This window comes from Aotus nancymaae, unplaced genomic scaffold (assembly GCF_030222135.1).
Source record: "Aotus nancymaae isolate 86718 unplaced genomic scaffold, 86718_ANA_hifiasm-v0.15.2.pri h1tg000019l, whole genome shotgun sequence".
Lineage (NCBI taxonomy): Eukaryota > Metazoa > Chordata > Mammalia > Primates > Aotidae > Aotus > Aotus nancymaae.
The window spans coordinates 33,086,838-33,104,677 of record NW_026988431.1 but is presented as its reverse complement, the minus strand read 5'-3'; the positions used below and the strand labels follow the sequence as shown (position 1 = coordinate 33,104,677).

The 17,840-nt window shown below is 38.4% G+C and overlaps 1 protein-coding gene across 2 annotated transcripts; it reads left to right on the top strand.

Annotated features, from left to right (window-relative positions):
• The first annotated feature begins 3,697 nt into the window (after positions 1 to 3,697).
• Positions 3,698 to 17,206, top strand: DBR1 (debranching RNA lariats 1). 2 transcript variants are annotated; one of them, XM_012451141.3, is made up of 8 exons: positions 3,698 to 4,018; positions 4,589 to 4,713; positions 6,302 to 6,382; positions 7,486 to 7,571; positions 9,849 to 10,073; positions 14,160 to 14,240; positions 14,527 to 14,672; positions 15,431 to 17,206. In XM_012451141.3, the coding sequence occupies exons 1-8, from the start codon at positions 3,822 to 3,824 to the stop codon at positions 16,119 to 16,121; spliced, it is 1,632 nt and encodes a 543-aa protein (XP_012306564.1). In that variant the 5' UTR covers positions 3,698 to 3,821; the 3' UTR covers positions 16,122 to 17,206. The 2 variants fall into 2 exon arrangements, with proteins under 2 accessions (XP_012306564.1, XP_012306565.1); XM_012451142.3 differs by lacking the exon at positions 9,849 to 10,073 and having other exon boundaries at positions 3,706 to 4,018.
• Positions 17,207 to 17,840: the final 634 nt, after the last annotated feature.

Below are 17,840 nucleotides of genomic sequence, written 5' to 3'. Positions count from 1 at the left end.
AACAATTCGCATAGATTAAAAATAATATGTAAAAGTTAAATTTAACAATGTAAAAAGCATTCATTGTTCTATTTCAAAAAAATACAGAAGGAAAATAAAATATTTAAAACTAACCAGAAATATTAGATTTACATATTTTTCTACCTTCCTGATCAATTTAATTATCATCAAAATTGTGAAACCTAATCCAGAACTAAGCTGGAAAGGGAATCCAAACAATGTGGTTCCTTAGCTTGTAAATTTCTTCCTTGTAAATTTGAAATAAATTGTTCCAACATTGCTCTGGACACAATGCCTTTGTATCTTTGATAATCTTTACTGTGTCTTCTATTGTCATTGTTCTGTTTATATGTACTGCTTCATTTCTCATTAATTTTGGTGTTTTTTCCTAGAATATTTATTTTAACTAGTTTTTTATCTGGGCAGAGATGGATCTATTATTCTCTGTACTACCTTGATTAGATTATCCTTTCCTACGTTTTCCAGAGGTGTTTTGCTTGTTTTTGTCTTGGTCACTCTTTTTATTGAGACAGAGTGTGGCTCTGTCAACCAGACTGGAATGCAGTGGTTGCAACCTCCTCCTCCTGGGTTCAAGTGATTCTCCTGCCTCAGCCTCTGAGTAGCTGGGATTACAGGGACCCATCACGACACCTGGCTAATTTTTTGTATTTTTAGTAGAGGTGGGGTTTCACCATGTTGGCCAGGCTGGTCTGGAACTCCTGACCTCAAGTGATCTGCCCACCTTGACCTCCCAAAGTGCTGGGCCACCCCACCTGGCCCACTCATTCTTTATATTTACCAGTTTGGTCATCTTCCATTCTGAAAGTTTTAGAAATATTCACCTACTTTCATTTAGCTTGCATTCTAATTAGGAAAACTATTTGTCAGGAAAATGAAAAGTCCCTGTCCCCTTTTAAAAAAACTGACAATTTTAGAAACTCTTAGAGGGAGATAGGTTTTTTTTTTTTTCTTTTTTTTTTTTTTTTTGAGACAGAGTCTTGCTTTGTCGTCCAAGCTGGAGTACAGTGGCGCGATCTCAGCTCACTGCATCCTCCACCTCCTAGGTTCAAGTGATTCTCCTGCCTCAGCCTCCTGAGTAGCTGGGACTACAGGAGCCTGCCACCACGCCTGGCTAATTTTTGTATTTTTAGTAGAGACGAGGTTTCAGCATGTTGGCCAGGCTGGTCTCCAACTCCTGACCTCAGGTGATCCCACCTGCCTTGGCCTCCCAAAGTGCTGGGGTGACAGGCGTGAGCCACCATGCCCAGCCGAGGGAGACAGTTTTTAAATCCTCTGTGGGTTTTAAAGTTTTATTTAAAAATAATTATTTTGGGGTGTTTAAAAAGTGTTTTGTTTAAATTCTAATTCACTTCATTTTCAGGCAATCGTCTTTGCCTTTGGAAGTTTGTCCTAAGGAATTCACCATTTGTGCCTGCTTGCTCGTTTATCTTGGTTTAATTTTATCAAACTAAATTCTTCTGGGGATTTTATTTACTATCCTAGTTTTGAATTTTATTATCCGTGAGACAGCTAGGACTCAAGGACCTGGAAAGATAGGTGAAGACAAGAATCTTTTCTTTCTTTCTCCCTTCCCTTCCTTCCTTCCTTCCCTCCTTCCCTCCCTCACTCCCTCCCTCCCTCCTTCCTTCCTTCCTTTCCATCCTTCCTTCCTTCCCTCCTTCCCTCCTTTCCTCCTTTCCTCCTTCCTTTCTTTTCCTTTCTTTTTTTTTTTTTGAGACAGGGTCTGGTTCTCCCCCCCAGGCTAGAGTGCAGTGGCACAATCTCGGCTCACTGCAGCCTCTGTCTTCTGAGTTCAAGTGATTTTCCTGCCTCAGCCTCCCAAGTAGGTGGTACTACAGGTGAGCACCACAATGCCCGGCTAATTTTTGTAGTTTTGGAGAGACAAGGTTTTGCCATGTTGAGCAGGCTGGTCTCAAACTCCTGACCTCAAGTGATCCGCAAGGTATGGAGAGCATCAGGAAAAATAGCTAATGCATGCTGGGTTTAACGCCTAGGTGATAGGTTGATAGGTGCAGTAAATCATCATGGCACACATTTACCTGTGGAACAGCTGCACATCCTGCACATGTACCCTGGAACTTAAAAATATCTATGTCTATATTATATATTTATATTACCTATATATGATATATCTATATTATAGAGACAAGAAATGAGATTTTATTTATATTTATTTATTTATTCTTTTTGAGACAGGGTTTCTGTAGCCCAGGCTGGAGTGCAGTGGTGCGATCTTGGCTCACTGCAACCTCTGCCTCCCAAGTTCAAATGATTCTCCTGCCTCAGCTTCTCAAGTAGCTGAGATTACAGGCATGTGCCACCACCCCTGGCTAAGTTTTGTATTTTTAGTAGAGACATGGTTTCTCCATGTTAGCCAGGCTGGTCTCGAACTCCTGGCTTCAAGTGATCCACCCGCCTTGGCCTCCCAAAATGCTGGGACTACAGGCATGAGTCACTGCGCCTAGCCAAGAAACGAGATTTTTAAACTAAGAATCTATTGAAACAAAAACAGACAATAGAATCAGCTCTGCAGATAAGTAAGATATTGGGCTTAGAAGATAGGCAACCTAAAATAACTATGGTTAATATATGCGAGAGAGGAAAAGATGAAAGAAATAAATTAAAAGATAAAGAATTTCTTTATTAGCTTCACTGGAAGAGAATCCAATATAAATCCTAAAATTGAAAAGGACTATGTTAAAACATTAATAAATGAGTTTATACATTGGACAAAGAACAAAATAGGATTAGTAAAGAGAGGTTATTAGAAACTATCCAAAATAAAACACGGATAAGAATGAGAACTATGGAACAGAATTAAAGACAGAAAAAATACCAGGGAAAAATTCCAAAGGAGTAGGAAAAGACAGAAAAAAAATAAAGCAATATCTAAGGAGATACTGGCCAAGAATTTTCCAAAACTGAAAAGATACCAAGCTATAGATTTAGAAAGCCTAAATGGGATAGGTTTAAAAACACACACACAAAAAAACCCACAACACTTAGCCATATTATATTAAAATAGCTTTAAGGAGTACAGAGAGAAGAGAAAGATAAAACAGTAAACAGCAAAGAAAAAGACACACTACTTTCAATGAAATTTATAGGTGACTTCTCAGTAGAAGATAATGCAAGCCAGAAGACAATAGAATGCTATTTTTGAAATGCTTTGTGAAAACAAACAAACGAAAAAACCAAACTGCTGAACTGGTATTCAGTACCCAGTAAACACATCCTTTATAAATTAAGGTGAAACAAGGTGAAACAAAGTCTCCCTCCTGGCTCAGCCTCCAGAGTAGCTGGGATTACAGACGTGCTCTACCACGCTTGGCATCACCATTTTCCCAACAGTGGAAAGACATTTTTAAACAAACAAATATCTAGAAAAAAATTCATCTGTGCTTGGCCTACGTTAAACAAACAGGAAAACTGAAGTGAGCTCTTCAGACTAAAGAAAAATGATCCCAAAGAGAAACATGGAAATCCAGGAAGAAAAGAGTAAGAATGAAAAGAGTACGTTTGTGGATGTATATACAAATAACTGTTGACTGCATAAAACAATAATATTTTTTTAAAAAAAGGAAAAAAGAAAAAAACTTCCCTGGGATCCTGGAGTTAGGTTTGCCCTTCCCGGTCCCTCTCTCGCGAGATCTGGAAACCGGAAGTGAGTTATTTTGCAGGCGTCTACAGCAGTTGGCGGCTTTACTTATTAAAGTTGGCGGGAGCTGAGCCATCAGTCGGGCCTGGACTGGCTGTAGTGTAGAGCGTGCAGGCAGCGCTCCCCTCCTCTGGCCGGCAGAATGCGGGTGGCTGTGGCCGGCTGCTGCCACGGTGAGCTGGATAAGATCTATGAGACGCTGGCGCTGGCGGAGCGGCGCGGTCCGGGGCCTGTCGACCTCTTGCTGTGCTGCGGCGACTTCCAGGCGGTGCGCAACGAGGCTGATCTACGCTGCATGGCCGTGCCGCCCAAGTACCGCCACATGCAAACCTTCTACAGGTGAGGACGCAGCCCGGGCCGGGACTAGGCGGTGCAGGGTGGGACTGTGTTCGATTTCCCTCTGCCACTGGCTGCCTGTTTCCCTTAGATCCTGTCTTTGTTCGCTCTGTATTTCTAGGACCTGGCGCTTAGGAAATGTCACTTTCCTTCTTTCCATACAACCATCTTACCCATTTCACAGGGGATCGAAGCCTGGGAGGGGACATCCTGGAGGAAGAAGCTGACAGGTTTAGAAGCTACCTTGTACTTGATAGGACTCTGGAATTAGTTCATTTAATGATCCAGGAGTTTTTACTGGGCGCCTGCTAAGCGCTTGTTGCGGTTCTAGAAGATGAGGTTATGGCAATGAACTCGACAAAGTTCTTGACTTAATTGAACGTACGTACACTGACTTGAAGCCCAAGGTGGAAGTGCTTCATTCCTAAGGACAAGGATGGGTACTGGGCACTTCCTTTTGAAAGAGCTTTTTAACTTTTTATGATGAACTCAGTTTTTTGTTTTGTTTTTCGGAAATTATTTGCTTTTCTGCTATGCCTACTTGTGGTAACTGATTTTGCTCTTATGTTCTAGGTATTATTCTGGAGAGAAGAAGGCCCCAGTTCTCACACTTTTCATTGGGGGAAACCATGAAGCCTCAAATCATTTACAAGAGTTACCCTATGGTGGATGGGTGGCACCAAACATTTATTATTTAGGTATGTGTTTGTGGATGATTTTTTTTCCTGGGATGGAAGAGCCTATGAGGATTTGCGTTAGTTGGGCTGCTTCTTGAGATGTATGGTGTTTGGAAAATATCATTAATTTAAATAGTTAATCCTGAAAATGTAAAGTAGTTAATTATTAAATAGGTGAGCATGAAAATACACCCTTCATCTAGTGTTTTAACCACTAGCTAATATAATTGCAAAGACCTCACACACTATATGTAGTCCCTTCTTTTTTCTCACAGTTTTTATTGAATTAAAAAGAAGACCGGCCGGGCGAGGTGGCTCACCCCTGTAATCCCAGCACTTTGGGAGACCAGGGCGGGCTGATCACGAGGTCAGGAGTTGGAGACCATCCTGGCCAACATGGTGAAACCCCATCTCTACTAAAAATACAAAAAATTAGCTGGGCATGGTGGTGTGCGCCTGTAGTCCTAGCTGCTCTGGAGGCTGAAGCAGGAGAATTGCTTGAATCCGGGAGGCAGAGGTTGCAGTGAGCTGAGATCATGCCATTGCACTCCATCCTGATGACAGAGTGAGACTCCGTCTCAAAAAAAAAAATAAATAACCCAAAAAACCAAAAACCTTTTATCCTCTGGATTTCCTATAATCTGCTTTTAGATCGACAGATTTGATTAGATTGTCTCAGTATTAGCCCCTATAAGCTATATGGCTTTTTCATCCCTTTATTTTTTATTTTTTAAGACAAGGTCTGGTTCCGCTGCCCAGGTTGGAGTACAGTGGTATGATCTCAGCTCATTGCAACCTCTGCCTTCCAGGCTCAAGCCATCCTCCCACCACAGCCTCCCAAGTAGCTATGACTACAGACGTGTACGTGTACCACCACGCCCAGCCAATTTTTTTATCTTTTGTATTTTTTTGTGGAGATGGAGTTTGACCATGTTGTGCAGGCTGGTCTTGAACTCATAAGCTCAAAGTGATCAGCCCATCTGGGCCTCCAAAGTGGTGGGATTACAGGCATGAGCCACCACACCCAGCCCCATCCCTTTATTTAAATATATATTCTTTCTAGAACTGTTTATAGATTTTACCAATGACGAGATCATAATTTCAGAAATTGTTTCCCTACTTTACTACTTATTGATCATCTTTTGATGTATTCATCCTATATTATGTGAAAAAGTGAAATTGTCAGAATATGATCATTCAGAAATGATATTAGAAGCTGCAGCTTCTTTATACCTTATGCCTGTTGATTTTCAGGTTTATAACATATAAATCCATCATGGGACATTTCCCACCTCTCACTACCTCATCCTTGTATTCAGTTAGGTACAAAATTATGTCTGTATCACTTTCAGCATGCTATCTCATTTGTCCTTTCCAGAATCTACTTAGTCTTTTGGCTAATCTAATTCCAGACCTCTCCTTTATATATTGTTATAATATATCACTAATATACTGTTGACATATTATTATATAAAAAGTAACCTCATCATGGTGCTTAATTTTCAAATAACTTTAGAACTCAGATTGCATCTAAATTGAATGGTTTATTCAGTCAGTGTGAAGAGATTCCTTTTGCCTATAGTGATTTTATTTAACTGTAATGTTTTAGGTTTGGCTGGTGTGGTAAAATACCGAGGTGTAAGGATCGGTGGAATCTCTGGTATTTTTAAATCTCATGACTATCGAAAAGGTATTGTTTTGAGAATTATTTTTAAACTTTAGAACTTGCATGCCCCAGAATAACTTAAGCATATATATAGTTTGACTTTTTCATATGTCTTTGTATCCTTGATCTAGTTTTATCAAGTCTTAGTATTTTGCTATTTTTTATTTTGATTTTTTAAGAAATAAAACAGTATAGGTACAATTGAAGTTCAATGTTTATCTGTCCTCATTCCCATTCCCTTCTTTTCTTCCCTCCCTCTTTGCCAGGCAGTCACTATTTTGAATCTGGTGATTATCAATTACTTGATTATTTTACATCATTACCACATATATAAGAGCTTTAAACAATGTACCACATAGTATATTTTAAGCTTCATATAAATGTATCATAGTGCTTGTATCTTTCTGCAACTTGCTTCTTTTGTTTAACATGTTTTGAAATCTGTGTTGACACATGTAATCTGATCTGTTCATTTGTGAATAATATTCCATTATATAAGTACACCACACTGCTTATTCATTTCATTGTGTCTGAATGAATTATACCTTGATTTTGAAGTTAAAGGAGTAGCTTGGATTCACGTTGATTTCACATTAAGTTGATGGCTGAAACTTACATCCTGAATGTAACTGTTACAAGTTTGTTCCCTGCCACTTGGCTCTTCATTAGTTTAAACTGTTGGAATGGAGATACAAAATAGGCTGTCTTCTTTGTAGCAGGTGTGAGTACAAATTGGAACCACTCTTGAGAAGATGTTAATCGGGTTTTCTGTTTTATCCCTGGGATATCATTTATGCATATAATACACATTTCTTTTTTGGCTTAAAACAATAATTTGTTATTTTATTAATATTGGGAGCATAAGGAAATAGTCTCCAGTCAACAGTTAGAAAGTAACTGAAGTGTGTCAGCAGCCATGTTTGGGACCTTAGGAAGCAGATTCGCCCCTAGTTGAGCCTACACAAGAGATGGCAGTCCACCATCTTTTAAAAAAATTTTCCTAGATGACTTTTTAAAATCATATATATTGAAGGTGTACATGCTATTTTAGAGAGCTGTGTATATGTCTTTGTATTTGCAGTATTTAAAAGAATTGAATATAGCTTATTTTTCTTCTTCAATCTAAGGTCATTTTGAATGCCCCCCTTATAATTCATCTACAGTCAGGAGTATATATCATGTGAGAAATATTGAAGTCTATAAATTAAAACAGGTACGTAAAAAGTGCATTACAGCAGACTTGAAAAAATTTTAAAATAATTCTGAACCAAAATGTATTTTTGTCATATTGGTATAGTACTTCCAAGAGGAGCAATTCAGCATTTTAAAAATGTGGATCTTGAGTTTTTAGGAGGTTCACAGATGAATATATATATATATATATATATATATATTTTTTTTTTTTTTTTTTTTTTTTTTTTTCTTTTTTTGAGACGGAGTCTCACTCTGTCGCCCAGGCTGGCGCACAGTGGTGTAATCTTGGCTCACTGCAACCTCCGCCTCCTGGATTCAAGCGATTCTCCTGTCTCAGCCTCCTGAGAAGCTGAGACTACAGGCGCCTGCCACCATGCCTGGCTAATTTTTATATTTTTAGTAGAGATGAGGTTTCACCATGTTGGCCAGGCTTATCTCAAACTCCTGACCTCAGGTGATCCGCCTGCCTCGGCCTCCCAAAGTGCTGGGATTACAGACATGAGCCACTGTGCCTGGCAACTTTTTTTTACTTCAATAATTATGAGGTTTTTTTTAGTAAGAATGAAGCATTTAATTCATGATTTCAAATATTATTACTTAGGGTAAGGCTGAAGAATACCTATTAAAATAAAGTCATATTTAAAAGAAAATATTAAAGTGATATTTTAAAGAAAATATTATAATAAACATTTTATTTTATATAATAATAAGTAATGGTGTTAAATAGAAAATAAATAATAGTAAAGATGATGGAGGAAATGGGAAAATTGTAAAGGTGATATGGAAACGCTGCTTAATTGCAGAGTAGGTGAAACTAGGTTTTTGTTTGAGAACCCACTACATTGCTGACACTGGGCTAAGCAAACTTCACACTTGGTATTTCATATAATCTCCACTCAAACCCTATGAGATAGGTCTTACTCTTAATTTCATTCTTTTAAGAATGAGAAACCAAGGCTCAGACAGGTAAGTAACCTGCCCAGGACTTCCCAAAGTTTAGTGGTAGAGTCTGCCTGACTGCACTTATGCCCATCAAACTGTCTCTAGAATCTCTGCAGGAACCTACAAATGTTTGCAAGTGTTTCTTTTATGCCCTGTGCATACAGTTCCCTTGAATAGATTTTCTCTTTCACCTATCTAAATCCTACCAGTCCTTTAAGACCCAACTTAGATGCCATTTCCCAACCACGACTTTTCTTCCTTTTTTTGAGACAAGGTCTCACTCTGTCACCCTGGCTGGAGTGTAGTGGTGTGATCACGCATTGGCTTACTGAAGCCTCAATCTGCCAGGCTTGGGTGATGCTCCCACTTCAGCCTCCCGAGTAGCTTGGACTACAGGCACATATCACCAGCTAATTTTTTTCGAGACAGGGTTTCACCATGTTGCCCAGGCTGGTTTTGTACTCCTGAACTCAAGCAATCTGCCTCTGTTGGTCTCCCAAAGTGCTGGGATTACAGGCATGAGCCACCATGCCCGGCCAATCATGACTTTTCTAGTTTAGAGTCATTACCCTAGTGTGAATGTTTGTTGCACCTATCGGCCATACCAGTCATTTGGTAGTTAGTTGTATCTGTCTCATATTTTGTATTGTCTTGAATAGTTATTTGTTTTAATTCAGCTTTCAAGTATTCGTTTCAGATTACTTGAAGGTTCTGGGGATAAGTAAAGTCTGGAGTATATTTTGTTTCCTTTAGTTGTTTAACTAAATACTAATATATGTAGTAAACAGTTTTTTAGTGTAAACTATGTGAACCTATTAGAATTTTTTTTTCCCCTGATAAATCTTTGGGTATAGTATATCCAAAGATATACTATATACTATATAGTAATAGTAAATACTATATAGTATATACTATATAGTAACAGTAATACTATATAGTAAATTTGGGTTTACTGAATCAATTATGTTAGAGGTCATATGAAATCTGGTGTCTCTGGATCTTCAAAATAGTCATTCTTTACCAAAAAGGAAAAGAACTATGGATATTATATATTTTAGAAACTAAGTGCTAAAGATCTTGGATGATTGGCAGTCTAATTAGAGTGTGTCTCTATTGCCTTGCCACTGAAAATAAGAATGATTTATCAGCAGAGAAAAATGCACCTTCTCTTTGCCTAGATGAATGAGTAGCCTAGTATTTTTATGACTCCCTTAAAGTGTCCTTAGAATGAATTACACAGAATTCTCGAAATCTCAGTGGGTGAATGGTGGTATGGTGGTAGAGAGAAGGGAGGGGATTGTTTTTGTTAATCTGTTTTAAGAGTTTTCTTTCTTTTCTTTTTCTATTTTGAAAGCTGAGGCAGCCTATAGATATATTCTTGTCTCATGATTGGCCAAGAAGTATATATCATTATGGAAATAAGAAGCAGCTTCTCAAGACTAAATCTTTTTTCCGACAAGAAGTGGAAAATAACACATTAGGAAGTCCAGCTGCCTCAGAGCTTTTAGAGCATCTAAAACCTACTTATTGGTTTTCTGCCCACCTTCATGTGAAGTTTGCCGCCTTGATGCAGCATCAGGTAGAAAACAAAATATTTATTCTTTCATTTAACACACACTGGACATCTATGGACCAGACACAGTTGTAAAGTTAGAGAAAGAAGTGCAAGATAACTTTCCTCTTGTGAGTAGCTCAATATGTGATGCTGGGAAAAGACAGGCAATTACAAAATGGTAAATAAGTTTGAGAGAAAATTTAGGCTGTGGGAGCGCCTAAGCCACACTGTGGTGGGATGGGAACGTGGGAGATGAAGATAGAGATTTTCAAAAGGCAACTGCTGAACTGAGTCTTGAAGTGCCAGGAAGAAATAGACTGTAAGGATATTTTATTTAGAGGGACTGGCATGTGCAGAGGCTAGACGTCTGAGAGCATGGGGTATTTTGGGACTTGTAGGTAGTTCTTGTGGGTCTGAGGCATAGGGACTGATGTAGCTGGAGCTAAATCATAACTGCGGTCTAGGGGCCATGCTCTGGAGTTCAGGTTTTAACCACAGATGATGGGGAAATTTGGGGGGTGATGAAGTCAGATTTTCATTTTAGAAAGATTAGTTTGACAGCATTGTTGTGTATGGATTGGAGTAATAAAAAATGGGAGGCAGAGCAGCTATTTAAGCAAAAGAGAAGGTTTTAATCTAAGAGAGAATACACAGAATGAAGCAGATTCTAGAGAGATTTTAGGAGAATCATTGCAATTTGGTGACTGAGGGAGGAGAGAGTCCAGGATGACCCCCAGCTTCCTTTGCTTAACTGCATGGATGATGTGCCTGATGGAAGGTAGAAAATAAATATATATTTATAATTGGACTTCTATGGAAGTATGCATTTCTTCCTTTCACCTCTGATTCTGGCTGAACCCTGACTTTCCCATAAAGTATTCTGTAGGAAAACTGTTTAGAAAATGCTGGGTTACATCTGACAAAGGGCTAATATCCAGAATCTACAAAGAACTTAAAAAAAATTACAAGAAAAAAATAACCCCATCAAAAAGTGGGCAAAGGATATGAACAGACACTTCTCAAAAGAAGACATTTATGCAGCCAACAAATACGAAAAGCTCCTCATCACTGGTCATTAGAGAAATGCAAATCAAAACCACATTGAGATACCGTCTCACGCCAGTTAGAATGGTGATCATTAAAAAAATCAGGAGACCTTTGGGAGGCCGAGGCGGGTGGATCACAAGGTCAAGAGATCGAGGCCATCCTGGTCAACATGGTGAAACCCCGTCTCTACTAAAAATACAAAAAAAAATTAGCTGGGCATGGTGGTGCATGCCTGTAATCCCAGCTACTCAGGAGGCTGAGGCAGGAGAATTGCCTGAACCCAGGAGGCGGAGGTTGCGGTGAGCCGATCGTGCCATTGCACTCCAGCCTGGGTAACAAGAGCGAAACTCTGTCTCAAAAAAAAAAAAAAAAAAAAAAAAAATCAGGAGACAACAGATGCTGTAGAGGATATGGAGAAATAGGTACCCTTTTACACTGTTGGTGGGAGTGTAATTAGTTCAACCATTGTGGAAGACAGTGTGGTGATTCCTCAAAGATCTAGTACTGGAAATAGCATTTGACCCAGCAATCCCATTACTGAGTATATACCCGAAGGATTATAAATCATTCTATTATAAAGACACATGATGTATGTTTATTGTAGCACTATTCACAGTAGCAACAACTTGGAACCAACCCAAATGTCCATCAGTGATAGACTGGATAAAGAAAATGTGGCATATATACACCATGGAATACTATGCAGCCATAAAAAAGGATGAGTTCATGTCCTTTGCAGGGACATGGATAAAGCTGGAAACCATCATTCTCAGCAAACTGACACAAGAACAGAAAACCAAACACAGCATGTTCTCACTCATAAGTGGGTGTTGAACAATGAGAACACATGGACACATCTCACACTGGGGCCTGTTGGGAGGTGGGGGGCTAGGGGAGGGATAGCAGGGGGTAGGGGGATTGGGGAGGGATAACATTAGGAGAAATACCTAATGTAGATGACGGGGTGATGGATGCAGCAAACCACCATGGCATGTGTATACCTGTGTAACAAACCTGCACATTCTGCACATGTACCCCAGAACTTAAAGTATAATAAATAAGAAAGAAAGAAAAAAGAAAATGCTGGGTTAACAGAGCTACAGATTTCTTCTTGGAGACATCTAAGAGAATTTCTGAGTGTCTTTATTGCACTAATGCACTAATGGGCATTGCCTTTCTCAAGAGTAGAATGTGATGCTTCCCAAACTTACTTAACCAAACACTTTTCTGTGTTAGAGGTACACTTCAACAATGTTCCTCAAACACAATTTGGAAGCTTTTGTCTGAAAATATTTCTGTAGCCCCTTTCCATTGTGGATTTATTCTTCTCACTTCCTAGTTTCACTGGGAGAAGGAGAGGTTACTTTTTTCATTGTATCTCTGCATTAATGATATGTTTGACCTTTTGTAATTGGCTCCTCAGGCTCCTCACTTTGCCACTTTCTATTTTAGCCCCTTTACCAACATCAAAGATCACTTTTCCTTGGAACTGCTTTGCTGCCAATATCTGCCTGTAATCTCCATGCCTTCCATTTTTCTTAGTATAGATTGAGCATCCCTAATCTGAAAATCTGAAATATGAAATGCTCTAGAATCTGAAATTTTTGAGCACTCACATGACACACAATTTTCAGATTTTTGAATTAAGGATATTCAACCAGTATGTATTCTGAAAATATTCCAAAATCTGAAAAAAATTGAAATTTAAAATACTTCTGGTCCCAGGCATTTCAGATAAGGCATATTCAGCTTGAACCTCACCAGAACTGAACTGAAGTCCTCAGCAGGAGATACCGTTGCTTGCTTGCTTGTGTTTTTTCCTCCATGTGCCTTACTGCTTTCAATAGGTCACTTTTTAACCTTTTCCAAAATGACCTACAAGTTTGTGAATTCCCCCATGTTTCTGTCAATTCACTTTTGAAAAAAAATAACTTTATTGGAGTGTAATTTACATACCATAAAATTAACATGTTTTGGCCGGGCGCTGTGGTTCATGCCTGTAATCCCAGCACTTTGGGAGGCCAGGGCGGGTGGATCACTTGAGGCCAGGAGTTCGAGACCAGCCTGGCCAACATGGCAAAACCCTGTCTCTACTAAAAATACAAAAATTAGCTGGGCACGTTGGCACACGCTTGTAATCCCAGCTATTCGGGAGGCTGAGACATGAGAATCACTTCAGCCTGGGAGGCAGAGGTTGCAGTGAGCCAAGATTGTGCCACTGCATTCCAACCTGGGCAACAGAGTAAGACTGTCTTAAAAAAAAAAAAAAAAAAAAAAAATTAACACATTTTAAGTGAACAATTCAGTGATTTTTAGTAAATTTCCAGAGTTGTGCCAATATCACATATTCTAGTTTTAGAATATGTCCATCACCTCCAAAGATCCTTTGTGCCTGCTTGTAGGTAATCCTGGTTCCTACCCTCAGCCCCAGGCAGCCACTAACTTGCTTTGTGTTTCTATAGATTTGCCTTTCCTGAACATTCTTTAAATGGAATAATAAAATACATAGTCTTTGGCAACTGATTTTTTTCATTTGCTTCATTTTGAGGTTCACTCATGTTGTAGCTTGTATCAATACTGCATTCCTTATTATTGCTGAGTAATAGTTCATTCTATGGACATATCACATCTATTTTTGGTGTTGTAGCTAAGAAATCTTTGCCTAATCTAGAGTTAGAAAGATTTTTTCCTATGGGTTCTTCTAAAAATTGTACAGTTTTAGTTCTGCCAGTTTACTTTTAAGCTCTTTTGTTTATCTTTAATCCTTGGGTTTTATGCTTTGATTTATGTGTATTCAATGCTTTGAGTTACCACCATCATCATCATCATCATTAGTTTTTGCTTTGAATTTTGTATGGAAATTGAAGGTCTGAGAAGTTAAATGCCTTTCTATTATCGCACAAGTGGGTATAGAATTAACTTATTTTGGAAAAGTAACAAGTCATTCCTTTGACACACAACTTAGGGGTATGTGTAATAAAGATTATTTTTGTCCTATTCTGTGTATGAATTACCTGTGATTGTTTTAACATTCTTTCTTAAATCATGATTCATATTGTCCAGGAAAAGGATAAAGGACAGACAGCCAGAACAACCAAATTTTTAGCCTTGGACAAATGCTTACCACATAGAGATTTTCTTCAGGTAAATAGAATGAAGTGGTTTTATAATATAGTTGCACTCTTCCAGCGACTTAAAAATAATTAATTTTCCTTTTGGAATTTTTTTGTGCTCTTTGTAATTTATGTATTCTGAGAATTCTTTGGGGGTATTTTAAATGTTTTAAATGTTTTAAAATTAAATGTTGTATTGAGTTAAAATTAAATAATTGAAATTAAATTTAAATTCTTTTTATTTTATTGAATTATATTAAAGTTCTTAGACTATTAAAAATATATATGCATTTCCTAACATTGATTTCATCCTGTAGATATTAGAAATAGAACATGACCCTAGTGCTCCTGATTGCTTGGAATATGATATTGAATGGCTCACTATTCTCAGGGCTACAAATGATCTTATTAATGTGACTGAGCACCTATGGAATATGCCTGAAAATAATGGCCTTCATGCAAGGTAAGTCAGAACTTATTTAGGACCTGCTTTTTCCATTGCGTGCCTAATTTTTGTGACTCCCATCTTTGTTTTGTTTTATTTTGAAACAGGGTCTAGCTCTGTCATCCAAACTGGAGTGCAGTGGCGTGATCTTGGATCTTGACTCACTGCATCCTCCACCTCCTGGGCTAAAGGGATCCTCCCACCCCTGCCGCCAGAGCAGCTGGGTGTGCACCGCCATGCCCAGGTAGTTTTTTGGTATTTTTGGTAGAGATGGGGCTTTCCCATGTTGCCCAGGCTGGTCTTGAATGACTGTGCTCAAGTGATCTACCTGCCTCAGCCTGCCAAAGTGCTGGATTATAGGCGTGAGCCACTGTGTCTGGCCTCCATCTTTGTTTTTAATCAAGGGAATTATTGTTGAATGAGTGTCAGAACAATTCAAAGTTTTCAGGTTTTCCATCTAAAGGAGACAAAAAAATGGACTGTTGAGCATTACCTCAAATAAATGTATAAGTGAATAAGTGTACATAAAACTATAATATGGTAAATATATAGTCCACACATTAAAATTATTTTGGAGTATGAGTTAAAGATGACTTTCTCTAAGAATTATTTTTATTTCTAAATAGTCCTTGGCTAAATTAACTATAACTTTAAAAATGGAATCTTGATAGATGGCTTATTTTTCATCCTTGGCACCTGAAGTCTATAATTAGATTTCATCATTTATTGTTTAGAGCTGATAAAATGTAAAAAGCTATTGTTTTGTACTTTCATAGGTGGGATTATAGTGCAACAGAAGAAGATATGAAAGAAGTATTGGAAAAATTGAATCATGACCTCAAGGTTCCATGTAACTTTAGTGTAACAGCTGCTTGTTATGATCCTAGTAAACCACAGACACAAATGCAGCTGATTCATAGGATCAATCCTCAGACTACTGAATTTTGTGCCCAACTTGGCATCACAGACATCAATGTTAGACTTCAGAAGTCCAAGGCAGAACATCACTTGTGTGGTGAAGATGAAGAGCAGGATGATGTGGAAAGTAATGACTCTGGAGAAGACCGGAGTGAATATAATACAGACACATCTGCTCTGTCTTCTATTAATCCAGATGAAATAATGTTAGATGAAGAAGAAGATGAAGATAATATTGTAAGTGCACATAGTGACATGAATACACCATCTGTAGAACCTTCTGATCAAGCTTCTGACTTTTCTGCAAGTTTCTCTGATGTCAGGATCTTGCCAGGCTCTATGATTGTATCTTCTGATGATACAGTGGATTCCACAATTGATAGAGAGGGGAAACCTGGTGGGACTGTGGAGTCAGGAAATGGAGAGGACTTAAGCAAAGTGCCATTGAAGAGGGTGAGTGGTGAACATGAACCTGAACAAAGAAAGAAAATTAAGAGGAGGAATCAAGCCATTTATGCTGCAGTAGATGATGATGATGATGCAGCTTAAGACAATTTACTTGTTTTGTTTTTGTTTTTGTTTTTTTGAGATGGAGTTTCACTATTGTCACTCAGACTGGAGTACAGTGGTGCGATCTTGGCTCACTGCAACCTCCGCCTCCTGGGTTCAAGCAATTCTCCTGCCTCAGCCTCCCAAGAAGCTGGACTACAGGCGCCTGCCACCATACCTAGCTAATTTTTTAGTGACAGAGTTTTACCATGTTGGCCAGGCTGGTCTCAAACTCTTGACCTCAGGCAATCCACCTGCCTCAGCCTCCCAAAGTGCTGGGATTACAGGCGTGAGCCACTGCGCCTGGCTGACAATTTACTTGTCTTAGTATTATATGTAGATATGTGATTTTTGAGACCCTATTTTTAGAGTTGAATTTTTGACTAAAGACTTAATTTTATAATAATGAAATTACACAAGAGAAATTTAATTAAGTATTGACTTTATCTTTAGGCTTTTATATGTTTCTGATGCAAACATGAAAATTTCATATATTTACTTGACTGGGTTTTTTTTTTTGAAGACATACATTCATACAGTATTCACTTCCATTGTTATAATAAACGTTATTCAACATCTACTTTGTGCCAAGCACTCTGCTATAATGTGGGACCATAAAGATGAGTAAGACAGGGATTTTTGCCTCCAAGGACTTGGTATCACTGTCAACATTTTGGTGTATACAATATGGCTGTATTATATTTTTGTTTTACAAAATCAAGTCATTGTATATATTATTATGTATGCTTTCTTTTCATTTATTATAAATATTTTTCCCAGTCTGCTTTTAATATCTGTCAAATAAAAATTGAAATTGAAGATAATATCTAAGATTTCAGGAAATAAGCTACTTTAAATACTAAACATTGGTAAACGTACAGTCTTTTGCTGTGATTAGTATAACCCTGTTGACTTTTGCATATTGTGTTTTAGCTTTAGCTTTAATTTTCATGTAACTATAGGAACTGTAGGTCATTTTTGGCATGGTTCACCCCATAGTTTTAATTACTAGCAAGGATCCAGTTGCACAAATGCTGCCCCTGATGCTGTGTGATGGATTGCTAATATTAAAGTATTTTTGAAGATCCATGTAGAAAAACTACACCTCTGTGCTATCTGTGGTTAAGATACCTGGGCCACCTGAAGAGACTGTCACTCTGTACTTCATATCTGAAGTCATGGAATCCAAAGGTTGTTCCAGGATCTCCTCATCCCACGGCAGTCCAAATCCAGGAGTAAATCTAGGGGAATAATCAAGCACTTGGCTTCTATCTTGTCAACATTTGACTTGATAAAGGTCTAGGATTTGGGGAATTTTATCTTTATTTCCTCCCATTTTTTGGTTTACTTTCTTTTTTGAGTTGGATATTTAATTCACTTTATTTATTTATTTATTTATTTTGAGACAAGGTCTCACTCTATTGCAATGGTGCAGTCTTGGCTCATCACTACAACCTCCACCTCCTGGGTTCAAGGCAATTCTGGTGCCTAAAGGTGAATCTCATGCCTCACCCTCCCAAGTAGCTGGGACTACAGGCGCCAGCCACCACACCCAGCTAATTTTTGCATTTTTAGTAGAAATGGGTTTTGCCATGTTGGCCAGGCTGGTCTTGAACTCCTGGCCTCAAGTGATCCACCTGCCTTGGCCTCCCAAAGTGCTGGGACAACAGGCATGAGCCACCGAGCCTGGCCCACTTATTTATTTATTTAATTTTTTGA

What these genes read in the sequence shown, in the direction of transcription:
- DBR1 (XM_012451141.3), top strand. Translation starts at nt 3,822, where the DNA reads ATGCGGGTGGCTGTGGCCGGCTGCTGCCACGGTGAGCTGGATAAGATC. An exon ending in CCGCCTTGATGCAGCATCAG is followed by an intron (nt 10,074 to 14,159) that starts GTAGAAAACAAA and finishes CATATTGTCCAG; the next exon opens with GAAAAGGATAAAGGACAGAC. An exon ending in CACATAGAGATTTTCTTCAG is followed by an intron (nt 14,241 to 14,526) that starts GTAAATAGAATG and finishes TTCATCCTGTAG; the next exon opens with ATATTAGAAATAGAACATGA.